Raw genomic sequence first — 25,779 nt, 5'->3', positions numbered from 1 at the left:
AAGACAATTTGGCAGCTTCTTACAAAACGAAATATACTCTTTCCAAATGATCTAGCCATCATGGTCCTTGGTTTATACCCAAATGAATCCACACAAAAAACCACACAAGGTTCGTAACAGCTTTATTCATAACTGCCAATTCTTGCAGGCGAACAAGATGTCCTTCAGCAGGTGAACACATGAATAAACTGTGGTACATTCAGACAACGGAACATTATTCGGTGCTAAAAAGAAATGAGCTAAATAGCCATGAAAAGATGAGGGGGATGCTTACATCCATACTACTAAGTGAAAGAAGCCAATCTAGAAAGGTTACATAGTATAGGATTCCACCTATATGACATTCCGGAAAAGCAAAACTATGGAGACAGTAAAAAGAAGAGGATTGCCAGGGTTTGGTGGGGAGGGAGGAACGAAGAGGAAGAGCACAGAGGATGTTTAGGGCCGTGAAACTATTCTGTACAACACAATGGTGGAGTCGTGTCACCATACATTTGTCAAAACCTACAGAATGTACACCACCAACAGTGAACCCTGATGTAAACTATGGACCCCAGGTGATGACGACGTATTAATGTACGTTCACTGATCGTGGTGCAGGTTGTTGACAGTGGGAGAGGCTGTGTGTGTGAGTGGGGTAGGGAATATACAGGAACTCCCTGTATTTTTTGCTCTGTTTTGTTGTGAACCTAAAACTGCTCTAAAAACTAAAGTGTATTTAAAAAAAGAACCAGTGAGTAATACATCTGAACTTATCTCATATGAAAATAGGTCTCCCTTCACTCACGTGTACTGACCATCCCAAATGCTAATATAAAAACATCAGAATAAAATTAGCTTTTCACTTTGCTCAAAAACATCCATTTTCAGTAAAGAAAAATGTTATTTTAAATATAAGCTTTATGAAGGCAAAAAAAAAAATTACCTTTTACTCCATATAGTGTATTTTGGAAAGGCATAGTTTACACATCTTTCAAGTACTATTACACAGATTCATGGAATAAAGTGTGAAATTATACCTAAGTAGTAATACTCTGTACAGATTTTGTACCTGAAGCTCCGAACAGAAATGTTCACAAAAATTGTAATAAGTCAGTGCTTAAACTCACAATTTTGGAGTCTGAGGATAACCTTTGCTTTTTAGAGAGATCTTACGACACAGAGAGACTTGCTCATTTTATCTGAATGGATTAATTGAGAAATAAAAACAAACTATGATTTTTATGTCAGTTCATAAGAAGTAACAAAAAATAAAGAAAAAATAAAATGGACAACAGTTAAAAATTACACACAGCAGAATTTGCTCATCTATAAAAATTGATGAAGGAATGAAACGCTCCTGAAAAACATCTCCTTTTACAACATGTGAACAGTAACATTGGGATTAGAAATAAAAGGCAACTTCAGCTGAAGTAATTTTTCATATCAGCAAAGCACTTTCACAAACATCTTACTGAATCCTTAAAACAACCCCAGGAGGTAAGCAAAGCAGGTATTGACTATCTTTTTCACAGATGAAAGAACTGAGATGCACACAGTTTACATGAATTATCAATAATCTCAGAGATTAGAAGTTGTGGAGTCAGGATTTTACCTCAAGAATCATTATTCTTCATCCTGTCATCTGTCTCTTTTATTAGCTTGGCACTTACAGTAGTCAAGAAAAAGACGTTGAATATACCCACTTGCCTTCCGAATTCCATGATAGCCTGGAGGGCACTAGCACCACCTTAAGATTTCTACCAGGACAAAACAATCTCTTGGGCCGGCCCTGTGGCTTGGTGGTTAAGTGCGTGCACTGCAATGCTGGTGGCCCGGGTTCGGATCCCGGGTGCACATCGAGGCACCACTTCTCCGTCCATCCTGAGGCCGAGTCCCACATACAGCAACTAGAAGGATGTGCAGCTATGACATACAACTATCTACTGGGGCTTTGGGGGGAAAAAATAAATAAAATCTTTAAAAAAAAAAAAGAAAAAAAAACAATCTCTGTGGTCAGCAGTGGACATAGACTATTATACAATGCTGAAAAGCTACACAGGGGAACACATCATGACATTCTTCTGTCATCTGAGATGCTGTATTAGTCAGCTCCAGCTACCATAACAAAACACCACAGGTTGTGTGGCTTAAACAATAAACATTTATTTCTCACAGTTTTGGAGGCTGGGAAGTCCAAGATCAAGGTGTCAGCAGATTCAGTTCCTGGTAAGAACCCACTTCCTGGTTCGCAGATGGCTGCCTTCTCACCAGGACCTCACATGGCGGAGAAAGAGAGAGGAAGCAAGCTCTCTGGTGTCCCGTCTTATAAGGGCACTATTTCCATGATGGGGACACCATCCTCATGACTTCATTTAAACCTAATTACCTCCCAAAGTCCCCACCTCCAAATACCATCACATTGAGGGTTAGAGCTTCCACATACAAATGTCGGGGGAACAATCAGTCCCTAGACACCACAGCAGTATATTGGTGGTACAACTCTCTGACACTAGGTTAGATGTCCCAGACAAGACCAGAGTGGGTAGGTGATTAGCAATATCATAATCACTTAGTAAAGTTAGCTCTTCAGTATGGAGAGCACACTTTATCAGAGAAACACAATCACTAGAAAAAAATGACATGTTTAATAAAATTTTAAATTTAATATTTTTCTCAAAAGAAAAGACAAAAAAAGAAGTCTCATTCCCCCAAAATCAGATCTTGTTAAAACAACTCAGATATGCATATGGTTTGAGACTTTTTTTTTCCTTCTGTGAAGTAACTGTTATGCTCTTTACATGTTTTACACCACAGCCCAGTGACCACTTTATCACACGGGTGGAAGTGTGGTTTTGAGGACCACTGAACACTGAATCTCCTCCAATACATCACGATTACGGAAACACCTCTCCCCAGTAACTTTGTGTTGAGCCACTATGAGAATTCACAGCATTCAATTGCCCACAATACTTCTCATTTCTTATGACTATATATTCAGCTCCAGTATACAAGAAACAAGCTTTCTGAATGCAGTGGTTTCCAAACTTTGTCAATGAGAAACTCTGTTAAAAATGCATCTATATAGGCATTTTTTCAAATTTTTCTGAAATTAAATTCACTCATGACACATGTTGAGCTTAGGTTGAAGGGTTCTAAGACATGAGAAAGAAGGGTCTCAATTATTCGAAAACTAACCAACCTTGATCTAATGATGGGGAATAAATAAAAACTGTGGTTTTTTTTGTTTTTTTTTTGCTGAGGAAGATTCGCCCTGAGGTAACATCTGTGCCAATCTTTCTCTATTTTGTATGTGAGTTACCACCACAGTATGGCCACCAACAAGTGTGTAGGTCCATGCCCAGGAACTGAACCCAGGCCACCAAAGCAGAGCATGCCCAACTTAACCACTAGGCCATGGGGCCAGCCCCTAAAAACTGCTTTCTGTTAAGCAGAATGCATTTTGGAGGGGTTTTGTTTCAATCATAAACTATGAAATAAAATTAAAACCAACCTAAGTAGAACTAACCATGATTCCTCATGTATTCATTCCCTCCTTACCTTAACCCCTGAAATAAAGAGAATATATTAGAGAAGGTAAATATCTATTGAATTGAAATTGATAAATTTAATTCTCCTTTTAGGACATCAAAAAAGAAAGGTTTAGGGTTAGAGCAGAGGTTTTGAAATATTTGTAGACATTTGTGGAGGAGGAGATAAATCAGTAAAGTTTTTTTTTTTTTTTAATCTTATGGGGAACTCTAATACTTGAATGGAAAAAAATATCTGTACTCTAGATAAAGGGTGACTTGAGTGACTAGAAAAAGCTATATAAGCAAGTTGTTTTAAAAATAATATGAGGATAACCAATAGAAGATAAAGCTAAAAGAGTTAGAACTGGTTGTGTTTGAAGGGTAACAACTAGAGGTAAGAAGGGGAAAGCCATATATTTACAACCCAGCAATTCCGCTCCTAAAGACATGAAAACATATGTCCACACAGAGACTTGTGGCACTGGAAGCGAAGGTTACAGCTCCATGGGGACACGGACAAGTTTGGAGTTCAAGCATAAGCAGGTGCAATCTGTGACTGCCAGACAGAGATATATATATTGCTCTGTTATAGAAATTGAATGTTAAAGAAATTAAGAGAAAAAAGAAAAAGTGTAATTTATAATATTTACCCACATATATAACATTCCTTTCATTCTTTATTACTTTCTATAGTTACGAATTACCATCTATTATCATCTCTCTTCAACCCAAACAATTTCTTGTAGGATTTCTTGTAATACAGTTCTCCTATGAATTTTTCAATTTTGTTCATCTGAAAATGTCTTCATTCCACCTTTACTTTGAAGATTGGTTTTGTTCAGTATAGAATTCTTTGTCGACAGTTTTTTCTTCCACCGTTCTATAGACTCCATTGTTTCTGATCAGAAGTTAGTTGAATCATTGTTCTTCTGTATGTAACGCACTGTTTATCTCCGTCTGCTTTCAAGGTTTTTTTTTTTCGCTTTTGATTTCAAAAGTTTGACTATGAAGTGCACAGGTGTGACTTTTTCTTTATCTTGCTTGGGAGTTTAATGAGTTTCCTGAATCTGTACACTTGTGTTTTTTCCCCTTAAACTAAATTTGAAATTTTTTCAGGCTTTATGTCTTCAGGTACTCTTTATGCTCTGTTTACTCTTCCCTCACACTTGGGGACTTCAGTTACAACTATTTCATTCTGTCTCACATTCTTCCACATGGCTCTGAGACTGTTCATTTTCCTTCACTTGTTTTTCTCTCTGTTCTTCAGATTGAATAATTTCTATTGATCTACCTTCAGGTTTCCTGACTCTTCTGCAGCTTCCTCTGGGCGATTAAGTCCATCAAATATATTTTTCCTTTAATCATTGTATTTTTCAGCCCTAGAATTTCCATTTGGTTCTTTCTTATACTGTCTTTTTCCCATTAAGATTCATCTATTCATCCAATATAACTAAGTTGCTTTTAATATTTGGCCATACATATAAGAGCAGCTTTATCTGTCTGGTTATTGCCTCTTCTTGATTATCTTGAGGTTACTTTCTATTGCCTGCTTTGTCTCTTGAGCACTGGTTATTTGTTTGTTTCTCATCTCTCATGTCCACTGATCTTTTGTTATTGTATTCTGGATATTATCAAGCACACAATAAAAAGTTCTTCCTTATGTTCCATTCCTCTGAAGTGTATTGATTTTTGTTATAGCAGGCATTTTACTGGTTTCAAACTCCGAACTCTGTCTATCCTAACGTGGCCAGCAAGTGAAATCTCCATTTAGTTCTTGCATCTTCCAGTTGCTGCTTTTTGGCTAGACCCACTGGACTCTTCCCCACACATGCATAGTTTACTGGTCAGCCAAACATCTGGATGGTGTGTACATGCATTTCCAGAGGGTTCACCCTTCTGTGATTCCCGCACCCTCCTGGAATTTCCCCCAACCTTTTTAGGTATTCTGCCAGCTCTGAAGTCTGTTCTCTGACACGTAGGTAAGTAAGGCTGTGGCTTTTTCCATTATTATATGGGATTGGGAAGTGCCCTCAGGCATAAATCCGCAAACATGCAAATCTCACACCTTGAAATTTCAGTCTTTCATGTGTACAGTCCTCTCTAGTTTTTGCATACTTTTGACTGTCCTACAGTGCCTTTAGATTGCTAGTTTTTAAAATAATTTTCCAGAGAATTAATCCAATCAAAGTATTCCTTCCATGGAAGCTGAAACTGTAAATCCATGAAGTATGTCTCAGCTGCAGGTCAAATGTCTTCATGTTTTTCATGTGAAAGTAAATCTTTCTTATACACTCCTTTGCACCCCACTTTCCTCACATTTCCCATTACTTCCCATTAGCCAGAAGTTCATTATACACCCATTCCTAAACCCATCACCTTCAAGGGGAAGGTAATTAACATTAACTAAACCAGTTCGGGCTGAGGAGCAACATGGCTTCTTCAAAAACACCTGGGTGCTCAATCCCTGCAGAAAACCTGTTTGCAAGGAAGAAGATCTTTTTCAATGGGGATTGGCTGTTGGAGACCATCAACAGTGTCTGCCACACTCTGCACCACTTAAGACAACGTGCACTGGCAGAATCTGTCTGATACAATGATTTTGGAACTCTGGAGTCTACTGAAGGCTTGCAGCTTCCAGGAGAAGTGACTTTAAGATACATATCAGAAATTTAAAGTCTGTACAGATACAGCTAAATGGATAGCAGAATGGAATAAAATTGAATGTTTCAAATTACCACATTATTAGATTACAAAAAATCATAATCTTTTCTGAAATGAATAAACTACTAAGCAGCAAAATCACAAAATTAAAAATTAATGTAAATAACTGACTTGTCAGAAGACTAGAATTCAATATTAACCTTATCCACTCCTTTATGCTACAGTAATAAGACTAACACAGAGAAAAATATAAGGAAACAAAGGGATTACGTGGTGAAGAGAAAATACGGTGACACAAGTAGTCATGGGAGAATGTCAAGAAACAAAGCACAGCAGGAAAAAGAAAACTTTGAGGACAGATATCAGAGGAGGGCAGAATGGCTCACATTTCCAAACTTCTGAAGTTCTGAGTCTCCTAAAATTCATTTAGCACATGTTGAACGTCATAGGATACGTTTAATACCGTGAAAATTTGGGAGGTATCTAGGTAAAGATGGTGAAATAAAGATAAGATAGAATTTCTTTCCTCAATATAAAAATGTGAAAAAAATTTAAAAATTAAAACTAGCAAAAATAAGTCAATAGTAATAAAACAGCAAGAGGCTCACAATCTAATGGCATAAACTTTTTAAAAGTTTTTTTAAAAACAGAAGATTCTAGAAAAACATATTCCTCACTTCTTGAGAACGTTCATTAATAAGCTCCTTCTTCCAAAATCTCCATAGAAGAAAACTAAGAGGTTATCCTCATCTTTTCACTCTCCTGGGGGTGAGGTGGGATGGTGAGGAGAAGCGGATGGGAAACTAAACAACAAGGCTGGCTGTCCCCTACAGAAGTGAAGACTCTGGGGCAACTCTGCCCAATAGAAACTTCTGTGAAAAAGGAAACATTTTCTATCAGCACTATCCAATACAGTAGGCGCTAGCAACATGTGACCTTTGCACACTTGAAATGTGGCTAGTGCAACTGAGTAACGGATTTTCAATATTAGTTAATTTAAATTTAAATAGCCACATGTGGCTAGCAGCTACTAGAACGGACAGCACAGTTCTTCGATTAAACAGTGAATAAAGAAGAATAATTTAAAGGTCAAGAACATTTCTCCACAGGAATATACTAGGTGGCACGAACGCTAGTGTAGGGCTTTCAAAAAAAATTCCAGAAAAAGTGCTCGAGTATTCTAAAAAAGACTTCAATCTCTGCTGAGACTGAATTTACTATCCCACAAATTACTCCTCTCCCCAAATGCCCAAAGGCTACTAAAACAAAAGAGAATAAGGCATAAAATACCCACATCTCAAATGGAAACTGAGAGGAAGAAACTGTCTTTAGGTGCGATGGAACGGAATTAAGAAGTCATACTATATCAGAACAAATAAAATGTCTGTACCAGAGCTGCCAAGTGCTTGTGATATGAAAAGAGCATAATAACTATGCAACATATTCACAGCACAAAAGGGAAAAAAAACATCCAAAAGACCAAGAAATCATTCTGGAAAAGAATCCCATATATATCAAAAGTAAATTCTCTAAGAAGTTACTAAGAACATGAACTCAAGAAAACACAAATTCAAAGATGAGATGATACAAGTATAGAATAAAGAAAATATAAGATTGAAACCTGAGTAAATAAACTAAAGACCAAAGTAATTCATTACCAAATTAAACAAAAACTGTAAAGAACAGATCAGATGATTGAAAATCAAATTACTGACAAAGAAAAGACTTGAGATAATATGAATGCAAATAAAAAGACAAAAATTAAAGCAATTTTTTAAAAGGTGACAGACAGTAGACAAAAATTATAAAATAGAATAACTGGAATTCCTGAAGCATATAACTGACAAATGGAGCAAGAAAAAAATGAACATCAAAGAAAAAAATTCAAAAATAAAAAAAACTCCCTAAAATAAAGAAGTGACCATTCAGAGCACATAGAATGATCCACAGAGATTCAACCTCACTAATCTTCAAAGATTTTTTTTAAAAAACAGATTTTTGAAGATACAAACAAACAAAAAAGAATTACCGGCAAAGGAAAAAAAATCCGTGCCCACAGAGCCCCCAGAAGAAAAGAAGAAAAGGTGTGATCAAGAGTGTTACCTCCAGCCAAGACTCCAAGTATAAAGGTAACACAAACACAGACGACCTAAGAGAATACTGACCCAAAAGCCCAGGCTAAACATCAATCAAGTAGGAGAGTGACAGTGAAAGTCTCACAATTCTCTCTCTCATCTACCCATTCTTAAGAAGATACTGAAGGATGTGCTCCATCAAAACCAGAAGACCACAAAAGAGGAAGACACTAGGGAAAGGAAGGCCTAAGAAACAGGAGATTTAACACAGAGGAGAGAAGAAATAAAGTTCCAGAAGAATAGCTGTGTGGCAAGCCTCCCAAGCAATCAGATCAGAACAGGAAAGTATAGCCTCTGGGACTACGTCTCTTGGAAGAATATGAAGCTGTCAGAATACCTGATCTATTTGACAACTGTATTAGTTAGGACTATGTTCAGCTATATATAACAGAAATATCAAGTCAGGTAGCTCCATAAGGAGAACATTTTTGCTTTTTTCAGTTCCATCCACTTTCAGAGTGTGACTTCATCCTCAAGCTCACAAAATGGCTGCTGTACCTCTAATCATCATATATACATTCTGGGAAGGAATAATGAGAAAAGGCAAAGAGTAAATATGTATGTCAAGTAAGTCTGTCAGAAAAACAATAGTTTTCCCAGAATCCCAACCAGAATATTTCCACAAATATCTCAATTTCCACAACTGGGTCATACATATAGCCATTTCTGACTTTAAGAGAGTCTAGAGAAATGAATTATTTTTAAGTGGATACACCACTACTCTGAACAAAATCAGGATTCTGTTATTTTAAAAAGGGGTTGGAGAACTGATATTAGGTGGGCAACTACAAGTATTTCAACAACTGCATATAAAATAATATTTGGAGAGGAATTAATATTGTAATAGAGAATTTGGAATGCTTTGTAATAGTGACATGCTAAACTAAACAAATTAAAAACAAGGCAATTTTTGATTCCAGGAAGAACCAAAAGTTCCACAAGAAAAGAGGTGAAAATATTACTTTACAGCATAAATAATATTCATAAAGTCATAATTAAATGAACAATACACATTGAAAAATTATAACATAATTATATTGCAAAGATAGAACAGGGAAAGTGGAAACATAAGATAATATATTACAAGAATGCCAAATTCTCCATTTCTATAATAGGAAGTCAATATATAATGTCTAAAATTGATAAGCGAAGAAACAGCAATATATGTGTATTACTTAGAAATGGAGAAAGTTAAATACACACACACACACACACACACACACACACACCCCTAAAAGAATCTGAGCTAGCCAATTCAGGCATGGGGAATGGTGGGACAGGAAAATGTTTCTTTTAAGCCTTGTAGTAGTATTTAACTTCTTTTTGTTAACCATGTACATGTTAGATAAAATTTAAAATATTTTTGGGGCCAGCCCAGTGGTGTAGTGGTTAAGTTCGAATGCTCCACTTTGGCAGCCAAGGGTTTGAAGGTTCGGATCCCGGGCGAGGACCTACGCACCGCTCGTCAAGCCATGCTGTGGCGGCATCCCAAAACAGAGGAAGATAGGCACAGATGTCAGCTCAGGGCTAATCTTCCTCAGCAAAAAGAGGAAGACTGGCAACGGATGTTAGCTCAGGGCCGATCTTCCTCATACACACAAAAAAAATTTTAAATATTTTTTTTTAAAAAGAAACTTCATGAGTTAAAAAAAATTCAATCAAAAGTAAATTATAGGGCCGGCCCCGTGGCTTAGCAGTTAAGTGCGCGCGCTCCGCTACTGGCGGCCCGGGTTCGGATCCAGGGCGCGCACCAACGCACCACTTCTCCGGCCATGCTGAAGCCGCGTCCCACATACAGCAACTAGAAGGATGTGCAGCTATGACATACAAATATCTACTGGGGCTTTGGGGGAAAAATAGGAGGAGGATTGGCAAATAGATGTTAGCTCAGAGCCGGTCTTCCTCAGCAAAAAGAGGAGGATTAGCACAGATGTTAGCTCAGGGCTGATCTTCCTCACAAAAAAAAAAAAAAAAAGTAAATTATAAACAACAAAAAGCAGAAGGACTTTCAGATAAATGCTTCCTAACCAACGGAGGGAGGGGAGACCTCATTTCAGTATCAGCACATGGTCCATAATTTCCCATTAACCTGCATACTGAACCCTTCATCAGCAGTGGCCTGAAAGAGGACACAAGAAACTTTTACTCGCATTGTAAAGCACAGATTCTACCACAACTCCTCACTATTTTGTTTTTTTAAAAAATTCCACAGAACAGTAAGATTCAAAAATAGTCCGTTAGTAACAAATAATACATAATTTATTTAACAAAGAAAATTAACCTGAAAAGAAAATTAAAACTCAATAAAAAATAATCTCTAACACTTAAGTCCTCTAACACTTAACTCTGCATGTGGAGTTTGGGACCTTTTCCAAAGTACCTTTGTATTTTCAGAAAATCAAGAATCAAGAACCATTTATAGGAATTTTGCATTCTGATGAGTTCTTATTTTATAGCTACCCCTGAAAAACTTAAGGAACTTATCTTAAAAATACTTTAAACAAAATTCTACACTTGGAACTTTCTTATACCTATATAAGGTTTTATAATCGAAGTACAGATATACTAAAAGAGAGGTAAGTAAATTCATCACTCCAAATTTCAAAATGGCACTCATACTACCACAAGAATTATATTACCTGGATTCATATGCAAAAAGTAACTGTGAATTTATAAAGTTTTAAGTTCCAGATTGCCAAAGTAAAATATTTTGATAATTCTTGCAAAACTATCATCTCCTAGAGGAAGTTCAACTTTAAAGAGCTAGACGGACAAAACAAAACATTCCTGTTAGGCCCCAGTGCCCGAGTTTTATTTTAGTTTATAATTAATGCCACTAAAGGGTTTTTGTTTTTTAATAACTCTTAAAATTTACTTGGTGTTTTATAACATTTATTTTTTAAAATTCATTACTTCTACAAAAGCAACTTTTGTCTTAGAGATTTACATTTATGCTTCAAATATTCTCCCATAATAGGCTTGAATGACACAAAAGAAATATTTAAGAATTTTATATCCTTGAAAATTATACAAACTTGACCTAAAATAAAAAAACAACCCACATGAACTGCAAAGAGTAAGGTAAATTTAAGAAAATAAAAATGCAAATGCATTTTAGCAGTCTCTTGAATTTATTAACCTAAAAGGTTTAATTTCCATTTTCCTGCATCAGCTTTATTTATAAAATGTCGTGCCCTATAAATACGCTGTTATTTTCTATAGTCAAGCACCCTCTTAACAAATCTTCTCATTAATATGTAAATTTAAAGTCAATCGGTCTTCTCCCTGACAGCCCCATGAATTCCTAGTGCACTGTATAATCGGCTTTGACTTGGCATCTACTATTTATCATCAAAGATGTCAGTTAGAAAAATTATGGAAAATGCATTGCAATTGATATGACTGCAATCTACTTTGTCAAGACTTAATTGTTCCTCAAATCATACATTTACATATAAACAGCCTAAATACTGATCTATAATGATGCAAATAAACTAAATTAAAAATCTCTTCTGCCCCTGAAGAAGCTTGTTTGTATTTGATGTGTTCATTTGAGAACTTATTGACAAAAGCATGTACATCAGCTCATCTCAAAAAGTATTTCTACCAATTTTCAATTCCTCAAAAAAACAATTTTGCTACCCTTCAAGCATATAAACACAAACAAATGTTTTAAAGAATTCAATGAGTAACACGATTTTTCTCTTTGAAAATCATGTTTAATTATGGTTGTCAGCTAATTGCAATGTCTGAGCACTATGGATTGGGGGCCTTCAAAATTAGCTTTGACTGAAACACAATAAGGAAACACACAAAAACTTATTAAGGTAAGTAAAAAGGTATTTTTAATTTAAAAGTCATGAAGTAAGAGAATATAAAGGAAAGAACGTTGACCTAAGCATCGGATTACTGTTTATATTTCTGGCTCCTCATTTTATAAGCAATATTATCTTAGGTGAGTCGTTAAAATCTATATGGCTCTGTTTCTTCATCTACAAAATGGGTATAAATAATTCCCATTGCCCTATCTCATATAAAATATTACATAAGAAAGTACAGTGAAACAATAAATTGCTAAATATAAAGTAGCACTGTATTATTTTTCACATTTTCTTAGTATTTGAGAAAGAAATCTCTTGATTTTAATGAATTTGGTATTTATAGGCAGTTTTTTATTTTAAATAACTTTTAAGTCAATACATTATTTTAGTGACACTGTTTTCTCATTTGCAAATTCTTTCACTTCAAGATAAAGGGCCCTTTATACAACATAAAATGGTATTCACACAGCATTTATGCAAGTGCCCTCTGCCTGGATGTAAAAGAGAATGGAGGACTAGAATGAACACCTACTCCACTGATTCCAGGAAAAAAACACATTCCAGTATTGATGTAAAAGGATAAAAAGGACAGTAACCACTCAGCACTGACTCACTAGAGTACTGGTCCACTTTTCCTACGCTACAAGTCTCCTAACTGTTCTTTACTACACTGTACGCTTTTCACAACATGAGAAGTGAAAAACAAAAGCAGATATAAATGCCGAATACTTCTCAGTTTCTTCCAGGTGTGGGCCAACTTTGCTTTAAAATTCAGTTTGCCAACTTCTAAAGTCAAGATTGCCAAGTGTAGTCCTAAAAAGTTGGATGCAATTTCAAGTCTAGGCCAAGAAGTCTCCAAGACTACAAGTGGCTGGGCTGCTCACTCAAAAGTCTCTCAGTAAAACACAATTATCACCAGCCACAGAGAAAGTCTGAGATGAGTTAAGTGAAAGAGTCAGCATGGAAATGGCCTCAGTGATGATAAATCATGTGAACCTTAATTTTATAAAATGTATTTGTACTAAAAGACTAACATCTTTGACTACAATAAAGCATGAGCCCTTTAAATCTTTCCCACAGGTACTGAAAAGAACATATATGTATACAGAGACACAAGCCTGTTATCTTGATTATTCTGGAGTCAACTGATACCATTTTAAATTAATAAATAAAGTGAAATGTGTTATCCAAAGTAAAATTTATAACCACCAGAACAACTGAAATTAAATGGGTGCCAGTAACTGCCTCTAAGGGCTCAATCAAGAGGTTTATAAAAAGGAAAACATTTTTTATTTCACCATGTGCTTGAATTGCTCCTATAATTTAAAAAAGTACATGTGATTATAGTTAGCTAAACCCTTACAAATCTTCCATTTTAGTGGTTTTCTGTCTTTTCATTAAGCAAAGGAATCTTTCTCAAAGGCAATCACATGCAAAGCTGCCTATGAAAGGCTGACAGAGGTGAAGACTGCTCTGTGTGGAACCCCAGTGAGAGCCGAGAGAGCTGCCCCGTCTAGAGCACCACTGCCCCCCATGGTTGTTCCCGTGGCAGTGCAACAGGATCCTGAGGGCTGAGGTGCACATTTCAGCACTACCGAACGAGCCTATTTACCACATAATTTAGAATAATACCAAAGTCAGACTGCAAATAAGTGGCAAAGATAAGAAATTATTTAGCCCAATTCCAGTGTACCTGGGACAATGACCATACTTCACCTCATGTTAGTGATAATTAATGTTCATAGAGTTAACATGTGAAAACACAAGGAATGCATACAGTTGCAATTTTTCAAATTATCTGTCAAAAGAATAAATATATATGGTAGTGTAGAACTTAGCTTCTTTGCTTTACAAATAGCTTTAAACATGAATTTTATCTAAAATAAGATGAAATAAAATTCAAAGGACACACAAATAGACAAACTACAAAAAGAGATTTTAAAGTTTGTTACATATTTTTGGAAGATATGGTAAGGAAAATATATATTTTAACTCCAATTTCTACATAATGACAAAGCGTGGGATCATTTGCATACAGCTACTGAAAATGATTTGATGGTGACAGGAAAGTAAAATAAAAAATTTTAATAGTGACAGTGGTTAGGTAAGGCAAAATTACCTATATAACCTTACACAACAGGAAAAAAAATCTGAATAGCATTCTGGAAAGGAACTGGCTGAAATCAAACAGCTATTAGCAACAAAAATCTCTTGTCCAAGTTACTGTTTATATGACAGGGCCTAGACATCTGCAGCATGGACATGTTGCTGAATCCAGCAAAAGTACCATCAGAAGTTGACTTTGCTCAATGATAAATAAAATTAACTTTATAAAATAAAAGCACAGCTGAATAGTAAAATTTCATCAACTTACGAGTCATATGTGGCATAAGACTTTTACACATGAATAATCCAAAAGATCTTCCATCTTCAAGTAGAATAACCTAAACACTTTTTTAATATTAAAATTAAGATAGAGTCTTCTGGATAAAAATATATTTAAAAAATTTTAAAATACTTTTTAATGCTAACAATACCAAGGCATTGGAGAAAGCACCAATGAACATTTTAAACATTTAAACTCCTTAAACATCTGAAAGCTTGACATGTCATTTAAAGCATGTATTATGAACATTTTTCCCTCACTTTAGTATTATTTCTAATTAACAAAAGTGAGATGTAGTGAGCACTCAAGGCCTATTCATAATTGAGAGATTTCTGGTCTTTTACTTTTTACATAGCTGATTTTTAAAATCCATAGTACTTCTTTTTAAAAAGATGAAAAAGAAATATCACAAGATTAGAATGAATGTGCTATTCTTGTAATATTTAATAAATTTCTTTTCTTTAAACAAGTTTAAAACTTACACTTAAATCTTAAGTACATACACACTGAGAAATCTCTATTGTAAACCATGTAATAAAATTTTCTAAATTGTCAATATGGTGAAAAGAAGAAGGGATGTCTCTAATGTTAAACTGCACACAGAAAACAACTTCACTTTAACGTATATTTAATAATCAGTTTTATTAAAATTCCACCAGCTTAAGCAAAAAAAAAAGGAAAACAAACATTTTTTAGAAATATAAAACCAGGAAAAAATAGTTTAAAACTCAATAATATTTATCTAAAAAGGCAAGAAATTATCTTAGGTATAAATTCACCTGTGTTAGAATCACATTACCTACTTTTACAAGTGAGTCCCTGGAACAGTTGGGACTCAAAGGTATGAAAGTAACTACAAAAAAAATCCACGATTTGGCAATGTCACCATGAACACTGTATCGCTGCTCCTAAGAGGGCCTCCTGCAGGTATCATACTACAAGTTTTCACACTATGCCATTAAGTATGCATCAATCAGTGCCAGAACAATGAACAATTATCCCGGCATTTATATTGGTTTCCTGCTTTCCAAAAGAACACGAGGAAAATGAGTCCTTCTTAAATATGCAGACTTCTATATTTTACTACTCTTAATTTTTTGTACACATTTTTAACAGCTAATCCATTTTCTTAGTATACTTTATAAGTAGAAGACTGTTCGACACTTACCTCTTTCCAAGGACTGACAAACTGCGTACGAGCATATCGAGTCAGCATGTGGATTATGACAACCTGCCCCCACTCTTCCACATCAACGAGTAAATTACAGAGCTTGCGGTAATTCTTGTGAATCAGATCTATTCTATCTGGGCATACTTCTTCAAAAGCCATCACAACACTGCCAGCTACCAGCTAGAAAAGAAAGAAATAGTAACTTATTAAAAAACATTTTCTTCCCATCAAAGATTCTCCTCAGGCATTATAGAGGTGTAATCAGTGTTATAACAATCAATATTTAAAGTATTCAGTCATTCAATTAATAAAATGATTGTTCATGTTTAAAGAACAAATTTTAAAGTGTCACTCCCACAAAGAATAATTTTCATAGTTGTAACATGTCTGGAAAGCTAATACTTTTCTGAAGTATTAGAATTAGAAGTATAAGTATTAGAAATTCTGCTAAGTTTTTATTTTGTCAGGTTAAATTTCAATAAATTGTTCACATGTGGATTAAACATATTCATCACACACATTTTTCATTTTTAAAGCTAACCTGAATTCTAATCTAAAGATTCATTATTCAGTACGTAAGAATATTCAGAAAAAGAATCGAGACAATAACAAGGACCACATGATGTCAGTTTAAAATGAAAATGACAATAACTCCACAATGAATTTATCTTAAAATGTGTGAGGAAGTCATAAATGTTTTTGGTACAAAAACACTTTCAAATCTTAGACATTTTAATCCACCTGTTAATTTTTACCAATATAATTTATTTACAAAGAAAACACACAGGCTACAATTTTAGTACATTATTATCACTTATCTACCAATGTGTATAAGTTGAAATAATATATTACCAACAAAAGGCAGCTTTCTCCAAGACCAATTAATGACCTATAAATGCTGGTTTTGGAATTGTCATGCTTTTGCAAAGTGGTGAAGTTAAGATTCTTTGTTATAAAGATACAAGCTAAGCAGAATATTTAATACACAAATACTTCCATACATGTACCACTGATACATGTGCAGTTCGCCAAAAACATAATAACGGTTTTCAAAAAATAAATTAATATCATATTCCTTTTAAACACTAGGGATCTTCATTTTAGTGTCTAAAATTTCCCCAATGACTTAAAATAAGCAATTAAATAGAAATATAACTTACTGAAATGGTACTTTTTGAAAAATATTAGATACAATGATATTCATATTTTTAGTGTTTGTCCCTCTACTTGGCTAACATTTAGTTTATTAATATGCAACCAACAATACAATTGAAAGAAAACAGCTCAGAATATAGACTTGCTATTATGCTAAACAAGTTTCCAGTCCTGTGGGGATTTTATGAATTACCAATCAGCACAAACGTGAAGCCGCATTTATTGACTCCAGCCCTGCCCATGTACTGGTGCCTGCTGGTCCCAGCATGTATGCACCTCAATCGAGAAAGCAAAGAATTGATTATGTGTGTGAACTAAATAAAAATGTATTATATGTATAATTTTCTATTTGCTATTGATATGGAAAGGAAGTTAAGTTCAAGTTTTCAACACCACATTTTGATATCTTCTGCATAAATCACTCTTCAAAAATTATATTCTGTGATAATCATATTTCTAAAAGGTTAGAATTAATATCATTTAAAAATCTCTTAAAACAACTAAGTTTATGACATTCAACTATAGAATAACTTAGTATTCATGAAAAATATCTATACTTTTATATTTTTATATATGTCAATCTTATATTAATTATATTAATCTTATATTAATAAGATATATCAATTGGTAAAGGGCGTTAAAGTACATACCACTTAGAATAAAATAACCCATGAAACTGAAATAATAACTAAACGAAGTTTCAATTTAAGAAATACTACATAAAATCGAGTTATTTTGCCTAAGCCTAGAGATTCTTTTTTTAAAGTGTCTAGTAGACAACCATTAAAAGGAAAATAAGCTACCATATGGTATTAAATTTATTAAACCCAGAGCTATAGGTACAAAATAATTCTAAAGTACTAGCAAATAACATGAAAAAAGAAAGAAAATAATTACTTAAGTACAAATAAAATTTAAAGAAACAAAAACAATTAGGAAAAATGTAAAGAAAAATACCTTCAGAAAATAAAACTGACCATTTTAGATATTTCATTGTATGGTTTTAAGAAACTGACCCTCGGCTAAACACTGCCAGAAGAATTGATAATTTTGGTCTATTAAATGTTCAATATTCTATAAAACTTCCAGAATTAAAATAAAATGATCTACTCAGATTTTAAAGCCAAAAATATTGGTTTCCCAAAAACAGACAGTTAATTTCCATCTCACTGTGTCAATAGTAGCTTTTTATATAAGGGGAAAAATAAATCACTCCAACAAAACTAGCAATGAGCTCATCAAATTCAAATGCAGTTTCCCATTTATGTATTTTTTATATTAAAGCAATAAACATGGCTCATTTATCTTCCCTTGGTTGCCACGTTTTTCTGTGCTGTTGCTATGAACTTCAGCCATTAGCTGTGCTCCAAGGTAAACTACATGAACCATCAACAAAAGTGACACCCCATCTATGGAGTTCATATTTTCTCCAGATTATCTATGCTAGTTGACAAGCTGGTAATGAAAAAAATCACACTAAGCAAATGGTTCCTCTAATAACAATAAATTTTCTATAAAATTATGAAGGGTACAAAACGTTTCCTTGCATCTATTTTGTCATGAATTCTAATTAACATTGCAAAAACCTGAGAGTGCTGGGTCATCACAAGAAGTGCATCAAGGTTTGATTGATAATATGGTATAAGTTGGCCAATGCTGCCAAGATTTTCTTCTCTTAAATTAATGGCCATCCAACCTGCCCTAATCATACAGCCCAAATGATATTCCCCTTCTTATTTCAATTTTCTTGAGGCATGGAAAATAGGAAAGATCAGTCATTTATCTTCTAATAGCTGGATAATAGATCTATCACAATAAAACATCTGCACGAACTCAGAGGTGTGTTTTTTGCCCACAACAGTGAAGCTGTTACCAACATTAAATCAATAACTTATAAAATGGTGTCTTGCCCGCACAGTTTAGTTATGAACTACCAATATATTCATTAAACATCATTTTGTAGCTAAATTAAGGAGAGAAAATTTTGTCATCAAAAAAATATAAATAAACAACTCAGTTTTTCAGTAGGCATTGACTGATTTGTTTTCCAAGAAACTCTGTTTTCTACTAGAAAGTTAAATTCTATCAAAAGGATTTCTTTAAAATTAACCTGAAAGGAAAAGGAAATAAATACCACTCTGCTTTTGAGGTGTTCTAAAATAACAGAGACTGTCCACTGCTATGCTTATATTGCTCAACAAATATGGATTAACATTTTCTTTACAGAAAGAAAATAAGAGAAATAAAGAAACACAAGAGAAACAGTTGTAAATTTAAAAAAAGAATTTATAACTGAACATTAGGAAAGGTTTGTAGTAAAGAAGAAAAGTGTTTAGCACATGTTAAACAGAGAAAATAGGATGAAAACGGTAAATCTAGGAACAACAAAGGAATTATATAAAGAAAAGTTACAACAGTTGAGTGGGAATGAAAGAACATTGATAAAATATTCCCTTTCGATTTCACTGACTAGAGTTGTGAGATTTCTATTCTATCTTTTAAAACTTACAGATACCTTCAGATAACAGTTACCTAAGTCACAATAAAATGTTCTTCCAGTTATATGACCATAACCATATTCCTAAACCCAGCAATTTATTTTTAGGAAAGGACTACTCATATGACAAATATTGGTCTTTCTCTAATAAAAGAAAAAACCATTCTATGTTAATCTGTCTATATTTCCACCTTTCCTTAAAATGAGAATTATAGAACCAATTTTCTTTGAGATCTCAACTATAAGAAAATCTTCCTGTAGGCTAAAAGAAGCAATAGAAGGTATATCTCAAAATCAACAGAGGTTAAATGAAGAAAAGTTTTTAAGTAGATTAACATTTTTCCAATTTACATTTATCAGCAGCAATAGCAATGTCATCATCATCATGATAATTCCAAGAAGCTCCTGCTGATAACAAAAAATTCCTTTTCAAAATGTGGAAATAAATGAGACGTGGCTCATTTGAGAAATTTTTAAACAAAAAAATGACTTGGGATTCTTATTGATTTTAAATGTCCTGGCTGATGTTATTAATTAGGGGGAGAGATGAAATACAGCTGTCTTCCTTTAATAAAGTATTACATGAGACAAGGAAAAGTAACAATAAAGATAAGATCTATAAATATCTGTATAGATATCAGAATATTTTTAACCTTTCTACAACAGATTATAACCATACAAAGGAAAAAAAATATCAGAAAACATAATTAATTTAAATACTGGATAGACAAGTTAATGGTACCCGGGTAAATGTGACTCTCCCACCCCAAACCCAGAAAAACTAAAAAGACAAAAACCTATGTCCTAAGCATAACTAAAAATCAGAGAACCTCCAAACTTCAAATTACATGTAAATATAAAAATAAGTCCTAAATCCCAGAGAATTATCTTTCATGCTTCTATCATAAAACTTCACAAACACCCACGACAGTCTAGAAAAAACTTCCCAGAACAAAGCAGATAGGAGTTGGTGATGGGCATAAGAGGGAACTAAATTCAACAGCATAAAGAAAAAGAGTACTCTAAGTGTGAAAATACTGCAAAAGATTCCTGATAGAGCAGATTACAAGGAAGGGACTTCACTGTGTGTGTTGGGGGGGGAGGGGGATGTCAACAAAGCTATCTTGGAAAGGGAAAGTTTCAAGGAGAAAACCGTTAAAAAAAGAGACGGAGGGGGACGGCCCCGTGGCATAGTGGTTAAGTTCAGCACATTCTGCTTTGGTGGCCCAGGTTTGCAGGTTCGGATCCCGGGCATGGACCTACACTACTCGTCAAGCCATGCTGTGGTGGTGACTCATGTACAAAATAGAGGAAGACTGGCACAGATGTTAGTTCAGGGCTAATCTTCCTCAGCAAAAAAAGAAGAGATGGAGGAAGAGGAGCCCTTTAGAAACTGTAAGGTGACAGAAAAAAGAAATAGGAGGAAATTCAGGATCCTACAAGACAAAAAAAAAACCCTACATAATCTTAGGACATACACCTCTTCCTATGCATGCTTTCCCTCAAAAAAGCCATCTAATAAAAAAACATACTTTGCTACTCTGACAGAGACAGGGCTCTCGTACTAGGAATCTCGCAAACTACCTCAAACTCAAACTACCAACCCTGTCCAAAGAAATGTAAAGATGCAAGTAATCATAAGTATTACCCACAAAAAAATCAATGATGAAGCAAAAGAAAACTGTGACACAACACTCCAAAATGAATGAAGTACCCTCAAAGAAGCATTTGAAGACTGGAAAAATGAATATGAATCAGAAATTCAAAAACAGAGAACAAAAATGAAAAAAGATATCAGGAAGAAATGAAACAGGAGTTGATTGAAACCAGCAAAGAAATTGAGGGGGGGGGGAAATAATCAGACATGAAAATTAAATTGGAAGGTGCCCCTGGAAGAAAATAATTGAATAAAAATTTAATAAGGGGCATTAAAGAAAAGTAGAAAGAAATAAAAGGGATCCAAATTGGAAAGGAAGAAGTGAAACTGTCACTATGTGCAGATGACATGATTTTATATATAGAAAACCCCAAAGAATCCACCAGAAAACTTTTAGAAGTAATAAACAAATATGGTAAAGTTGCAGGATACAAAATCAACATACAAAAATCAGTTGCATTTCTGTACACTAACAACGAAGTAGCAGAAAGAGAAATTAAGAATACCATCCCATTTACAACTGCAACAAAAAGAATAAAATACCTAGGAATAAACTTAACCAAAGAGGTGAAAGATCTGTACACTGAAAACTGTAAAACATTTCTGAAAGAAATTGAAGGAGACACAAAGAAATGGAAAGATATTCTGTGCTCTTGGATTGGAAGAATTAACATAGTTAAGATGTCCATACTTCCTAAAGCCATCTATAGATTCAATGAATCCCTATCAAAGTTCCAACAACATTTTTCACAGAAATAGAACAAAGAATCCTAAAATTTATATGGAACAACAAAAGACCCCGAATAGCTAAAGGAATCCTGAGAAAAAAGAACAAAGCTGGAGGTATCACACTCCCTGATTTCAAAATATACTACAAAGCTGTAGTAACCAAAACAGCATGGTACTGGCACAAAAACAGACACACAGATCAATGGAATAGAATCAAAAGCCCAGAAATAAACCCACACATCTATGGACAGCTAATCTTTGACAAAGGAGCCAAGAACATACAATGGGGAAAAGAAAGTCTCTTCAACAAATGGTGTTGGGAAAACTGGATAGCCATATGCAAAAAATGAAAGTAGACCCTTACCTTACACCATACACAAAAATTAACTCCAAATGGATTAAAGACTTGAATGTAAGACCTGAAACTGTGAAACTTCTAGAAGAAAACATAGGCAGTACGCTCTTCGACATCAGTCTTAGCAACATCTTCTCAAACACCACGTCTGACCGGGCAAGAGACACAATAGAAAAAATAAACAAATGGGACTAATCAAACTAAAAAGCTTCTGCACAGCAAAGGAAACCATCAACAAAACGAAAAGACAACCTAACAATTGGGAGAAGATATTTGCAAACCATACATCTGATAAGGGCTTAATCTCCAAAATATATAAAGAAATCATGCATCTTACCAACAAAAAAACTACCAACCCAATTAAAAAATGGGCAAAGGACCTGAACAGACATTTCTCCAAAGAAGATATACAGATGGCCAACAGACACATGAAAAGATGTTCAAAATCATTAACTATCAGGGAAATGCAAATCAAAACTACAATGAGATATCACCTGATGCCCGTCAGAATGGCTATAATTAACAAGACAGGAAACAACATGTGTTGGAGAGGATGTGGAGAGAAGGGAACTCTCATACACTGCTGGTGGGAGTGCAAACTGGTGCAGCCACTATGGAAAACAGTATGGAGATTCCTCAAAAAATCAAGGATAGAACTACCATATGATCCAGCTATTCCACTGTTGGGTATTTATCCAAAGAACTTGAAAACACCAATTTGTAAAGGTACATGGACCCATGTGTTCATTGCAGCGTTATTCACAATAGCCAAGACTTGGAAGCAACCTAAGTGCCCATCAAGGGACGAATGGATAAAGAAGCTGTGGTATATGTACACAATGGAATACTACTCAGCCATAAGAAATGATGAAATCCAGCCATTTGTGACATCATGGATGGACATTGAGGGTATAATGCAAAGTGAAATAAGTCAGAGGGAGAAGGTCAAATACCGCATGATTTCCTTCATTAAGTAGTAGATAATAACAACAATAAACAAACACATAGGGACAGAGATTGGATTGGTGGTTACCAGAGGGGAAGGGGGGAGGGAGGAGGGTGAAAGGGATCATTCGGTACATGTATGTGGTGATGGGTTGTAATTAGTATTTGGTGGTGAACACGATGTAATCTATGCAGAAATAGAAGTACAATGATGTACACCTGAAATTTTTACAATGTTATAAACCAATGTTACTGCAATAAACAAAAAATTAAAAAAAAAAAAAAAAGAAAAGTAGAGAAAAACCAAGAGAATAAAAATGAGGTAAAGAAGTAAAAAGGTTGAGAGAGACTGTGATTGAAATGTAAGATAGGCAAAGAAGATCCAATTTACAAATAATTGAAATCCCTAAAGAAGAAAAAGTAACAATTGAACAGAACTAAAATTTAAAACCATAATCTTAAACAAAAACACTGCTAGAAATAATATAAATTCTGAATCTACATTTTGAAAAGACTGGGTAAAAACTGACCCACAGGAAAAAGTTGACCCACATCAAGTAACCCTGAAACACCACATAAAACATAATATTTCAAAGATAAAGAGAAAATCCTCAGGGTCAGCATCTTACTTAAAGCAGACACACTACAGGCATTTCCTTTAGACTGAAACCGGCAAAGATGCCCACCATCTTCACTACTATTGAACACTGTACTAAAGGTATAGGCCAATATGATTAGACAAGAGAAATTAATTAGGGTCATAGGAATTAGAAAAGAGGAAGTAAAATCACCTCTATTCACAGATGATTCATTTTCTAGAATAAACTATGGAGAACGAATAACAAAACTAAATCAAACCCTACAAGAATTCAGTAAAGAAGCAGGATATGAAATTACCATACAAAAATCAATAGCTTTCTTATATACCAATATAACAAGTTCAACGATATAATGATTTAGCAATTTCAATTTACAATAGCATCAAAGAAGTAAGACTAAAGATAAATACAACTCTAAACCAATAGTTAACTCAAATAGTAGTCCCCAACTCATTACTCCTCACAGTGGTACATGCTGGCAATTCTGAAACAACATCTTCTCTGCATTCTGGGACTGAGCAAATAAGTAAATATTTTGTGGATAACGGGAGCCACGTTTCTTAATGTTGAAGGAAGTTGAAAAGGTAGGAAGCTGGAAGGAACCCTGTGCTGTTGCACTGAAATTAGAGGAATCAGTATAAACTACTGCTATTTAATATAGATAGAAAAATAGACATAGATGGATTTTTAATTTTTAAAAAATAAACATATATTATATAACACTTTAGGAAAAAAGAGTTACAGGCTGTCACAGCCCCCAAAAGATCTACCTATGAACACTGAGCATGACACACACCATCTGAGAAGCAAAATGTTAAAAATAATACTAAACCCCTAATTACTATCACCAAGAATATAACAAATTAATTCCACAATCATTCAACAAATATTAAATACCTACTATGAACAAGTAGTCAATATTTTTTCTACTGTATTTTGGAAATAAATGGTCAGAAATCAAGAGCAGATACTCCAAATTTACAAAGAAATCATCTTTTACATTCCTTTTGAGTCATTTATTTCTTATTTGGAATATTTATTAACCCCTATTATGATGTCAGGCACTCTGCTGAGGGTTTTATATACAATAGCTCTTTCAACACAAACAAAAACTTTTATACATTAGAAATTATAAGCCCTATAAATTTGGAAACTGAAATTTATGAAGCATTAATACACAGCTACTAAGTGGCAGAAGTTCAGACAGAAATCCAACTCTCTCTAATTCCAAAGACTGTTGTTTTCACCTGTGATGTATCTTGTTTGAGAAGAGATGCACACATTATATATGGAGATTTCATTCCTAAGCCATGCAACAAATTCCTTTTAGTCTGTAATGTAGCAGAAATCATGGCAAACTACATTAAAATATAGGATCTGTTTCTTGTAGATCTTACTATATTCTCCACATCACTTAGCAAATGCCTTGCACACAGAAGAAACTAAACGTTTTTTATTATTACTAAAATCAATTTTACCACATTATCAATAATAATGATTTTGTATCTGGGTCCCAGAAGCAGATAACAAGTATGCAATACAGAAGACAAAAAGGAATCAAATTTCTTTTCTCTGTCTTCATTTATTGAGCAAATCTATATTTGCTTACCTTCTACATTATGCTAAACACTACAGAAGAAATGCAGTGAAGATTTCTGCTACATTATAGACTAAAACAAATTTGCTGGATAGCCTAGGAATGAAATCTTCAAGTATAATCTCATGCATAATACAAATTTTCAAATATATAGTGAAAAACTCATTAAAGGAATTAAAATGTTCAACAGAACATATTCACTTAATGTAAAAAGAAAGCAGTAAAGGAGAAATGAGGAACAAAAAAGATATGAGACATAGAGAAGCAAGTAAAATAGCAGCTATAAATTCAACTATATCAATAATAACATTAAATGTGAATGGATTAAATGATCTAATCAAAAGGCACACACTGTCAAACTGGATTAAAAAACAAGATCCAACTATATGCTGTCTACAAGAGACACACATTAGATTCAAAAATACCAATGGACTGAGAATAAAAGCAAGGAAAACAACATATCATGTAAACAGCAACCATAAGAAAGTTGAAGTGGCTGTACTTATACTGGACAAAATAGACTCTAAAACAAAAAGCATTACTAGAGATAGAGGGACAT

At 34.2% G+C, this 25,779-nt stretch overlaps 1 protein-coding gene across 2 annotated transcripts in view; it reads right to left on the bottom strand.

The window, feature by feature from the left end:
- The window catches only part of AP3B1 (adaptor related protein complex 3 subunit beta 1), a 254,487-nt gene that overhangs the window by 153,593 nt on the left and 75,115 nt on the right, over positions 1–25,779 (bottom strand). For both annotated transcript variants that reach the window (XM_004420431.3, XM_087430137.1), the window contains exon 7: positions 15,684–15,866. In XM_004420431.3, coding sequence (XP_004420488.1) covers positions 15,684–15,866 — 183 coding nt within the window. The remainder of the gene's footprint in view (positions 1–15,683; positions 15,867–25,779) is intronic.

This window comes from Ceratotherium simum, chromosome 4 (assembly GCF_057802395.1).
Source record: "Ceratotherium simum simum isolate JZ-2026a chromosome 4, ASM5780239v1, whole genome shotgun sequence".
NCBI classification, from domain to species: Eukaryota; Metazoa; Chordata; class Mammalia; order Perissodactyla; family Rhinocerotidae; genus Ceratotherium; species Ceratotherium simum.
The sequence above is the reverse complement of the archived record's forward strand: the minus strand, read 5'-3'. Positions and strand labels throughout refer to the sequence as shown.